Source organism: Gossypium arboreum, chromosome 10 (assembly GCF_025698485.1).
Source record: "Gossypium arboreum isolate Shixiya-1 chromosome 10, ASM2569848v2, whole genome shotgun sequence".
Taxonomy (NCBI): domain Eukaryota; kingdom Viridiplantae; phylum Streptophyta; class Magnoliopsida; order Malvales; family Malvaceae; genus Gossypium; species Gossypium arboreum.
In genome coordinates, this window is record NC_069079.1 from 104,405,516 (window position 1) to 104,408,711 (window position 3,196).

At 33.1% G+C, this 3,196-nt stretch overlaps 1 protein-coding gene across 1 annotated transcript; it reads right to left on the reverse strand.

Moving 5' to 3' along the window:
• Positions 1-249: 249 nt before the first annotated feature.
• LOC108487815 (nuclear transcription factor Y subunit B-1-like) lies at positions 250-745 on the reverse strand. The gene has a single exon (XM_017792167.2). The coding sequence runs from the start codon at positions 649-651 to the stop codon at positions 250-252; it is 402 nt and encodes a 133-aa protein (XP_017647656.2). The 5' UTR covers positions 652-745.
• Between the last annotated feature and the right edge of the window lie 2,451 nt (positions 746-3,196).

The following is a 3,196-nucleotide window of genomic DNA, read 5'->3' on the forward strand; positions in this document are numbered from 1 at the left end:
TTCAAAAACTACAAAACCAAAAAGAAAAATTGCATAAAGTTTCCATACATGAAATAAAAGCAAACAGCCTTGCTTGTCATCTATATCTATGATTTATCTAACAAAAACACATGAAATCAAGTAAAAAATAGGACCCAATCTTTGTTGATTAATTAGTGTAATTAACAAGGTTAAAAGCTACATATATATATATATATATATATATATATATATATATAACCTCAATCAAATGGCCCCAGATTGGAGTTTCTACTGCTTCCAATCATGCCTGCCTTCATCACTGTCGTTATTAACCTTGTCTTGATTTGCTGCTTTGTTATCTCCTTCTACCTCTCTGTACTTGTTCAAGTATCTTCTCAATGGCGCTGCATAATCGTCGAAACCGAGAGTAGCCAAGGCCCAACAAATATCTTCTCCATTAATAGTCTTTCGCCTTTCCTTTCTGCACTTATCGGAAGCTTCACTTGTGACGAAGCTAATGAACTCCGAAACACATTCTTGCATAGTTTCTTTGGCTTCCTTTGAGATCTTTGCATTCGGAGGTAGCATTTGCTTCATTATCCGGCCGACGTTAGCAATCGGAAGTAACCGATCTTGCTCCCTGAAACCATCATCGTCGTTTGAGCCGCTCGCCCCGACGTTTTCGGCCATTTTAGATATCCTGTTGAAACCTATACCTGTTGCTTAAAAGGTCAAAAGGTTAGTTCTGCAATCTATGTCAAGTTTATAGAAAAAAAACTTATGATTACACAAATACTATATACATACCTATATACATATATACATACACTTAGACTTGTGTCTTTTTCGAGATCGATGTGACATGTGCTGAGGCCTATCAAATGGTGGGGCGCCATGTCTACCAGCCCAACCTTTTGGAGTACATGATTCAATGGTGATTTGACCAAGTTCATCAGTATTGGCACCCGCGCATATATATATGTGTGTGTCTTAGATTAGGCTTCATCGGCATGCAATATTAATATTGGATGCTGAGAGGGCCAATTGATCAATTTAATTTTAAATAAATAAGTAAAGCTTTGATTGCTTTAATGCTCAACCAATGAGTTAAGAGTAAGAATATGGTTTTCAAAGGTGGAGGAGATTAAACGAATTGCATATAAGGTTTTCAGAGTGGATATTCTACCCAACTGTTCATTACAAAATCATAGTTATGACAAAAGGTTATTAAAATGCGTCACCCAACAGGACACCATAACTATGGAATAAGTGTTTGTTTTGTTACTTGATTTGTCTGAAGTTGAAACTGGTTAAAAGTGCAGTGAAATAGCTTACTTTTTAACCCATTAATTCATACAATCACATTCCAAAGGTGACATAACATCCAAATTTATATACACATAAATTAAAGTATGATCATATTAATGACTACCTACAAGGAAAAGGATATATATAAATTCAAAAGAGTTGGCCCTTTGTACATTCCGTACAATTCTAATTATTACAAAGATGTTGAGAGAATTATAAATTGGGTGGAGGTACATATATTTTATTGAAAAGAATATTAATTGGAACATGAATCATGATTTGGGGAATGACCTGTTAGTGTTAGTGACATGAAAAGTAGCTTTTTTTCCATCCCAAATAACCTATAAAATAGAACTGTTTTTTCACATTGTTATCAGAATGATTAGATGATGAAACTGATGTACACATAAATTATTATATATAGAGATTTAAAGATAGTTGTGGATAAGTGCCATTTCCTAGGGTTTTTAAGACTTATCTTAATGTTTATAATCTTACAGTCAAATTATTTTGGATTGTATTTTAAAGGTTAGATCAATGTAACACCCCTAACCCGTATCCGCTGCCAAAACAGGGTTTCGGAGTATTACTACCATTTACAGATCACTAAAAAAATTTAAATACTTACCAATTCAATGCATCATATAAATAAATATATTACCATTCAATCAACAGTTTGATACTTGTATAAGCATCAAACGTCAACATTGTTAGTATACTTGCACATATCTCATATAAATTCAACATTGATATATCTATTTTCTCGACATATCGCATTTGAGTTTAATAATAGTCTCAACTTACATAATTTCCTTGTATCAACATATCAAAGATAATCATATATGTACATGTCATGAAACATATCATGCTCTTACCGTTTCTTCATAAGCATATATCATTCATTTCATTATATCGATATTTCATGCTCCATCATTTCCATATATTTTATGTATATTTATTCCGGTAATAGCTTATATCAAACTTAACATAAATTATATTCCATGTACTTATACTTATTTCGTTTATCTATCTTCGTAATTATTTCATATAACCATTCGTCATCTGATACATATTACCTGAATATCAATTGTTCAACAGATTTTAGAGCGTCTCCCATCCACGGTCTTATTTATCTTTGACATGATGCCATAGTGTCTTTCAACTATGGTCTTACTCATTTTCTCATCATGTTGCCATGGTATCTTTCAACCATAGTCTTGTTCATTTCATATCACGTTGCCATGGTATCTTTCAACCATGGTCTTACACATTTCATATCAGTCGCCATGGTATCTTTCAACCATGGTCTTACACATTTCATATCGAGAGCACACTCATGAACCTCATCCTTACAGTGGGATTACTAGTCCAAAGCTAAATCCTGTAATATAAACTCATAAAGTATTGTCGGGATTACCGGTCCGGGCTAAATCCTCAGAACGACAATTACTCTAATGAGCTTGGATCCAATTACAGTCGAGCTAAATTCAGACCCTAATTCGGATTACCCGTCCGGCTAAATCCATTTTACACGTATTCTTCGGAGGGCTATATCGAATAGGATCACCCGTCCTGCTAGATCCTTTTACCGTCAATTCCTTTTCGAGATCCATCGAATTTTCCTTTCATTCAAGCGGGATTTATTTTCAATTTATATCTAGTATTATCAATATTTCATCAAATATCATGAATTGAACATTCAAATCATATTTTCATCACATAACCACATATTTCAAGTATTTAAAATACAATTCAAGTTACACAAACTTACCTCATTGCTTGTTTGTGTTTATAATTTCATTAATCCGATATCTTTTCTTTTCCACGATCAAGTCTCATATTTGAGTCGTCCGGATCTTTATAAATAAATTTGATCATCATTTTCATTTATTTCATCTTCTAATGCATTTAATTAATGCTCTAGGCA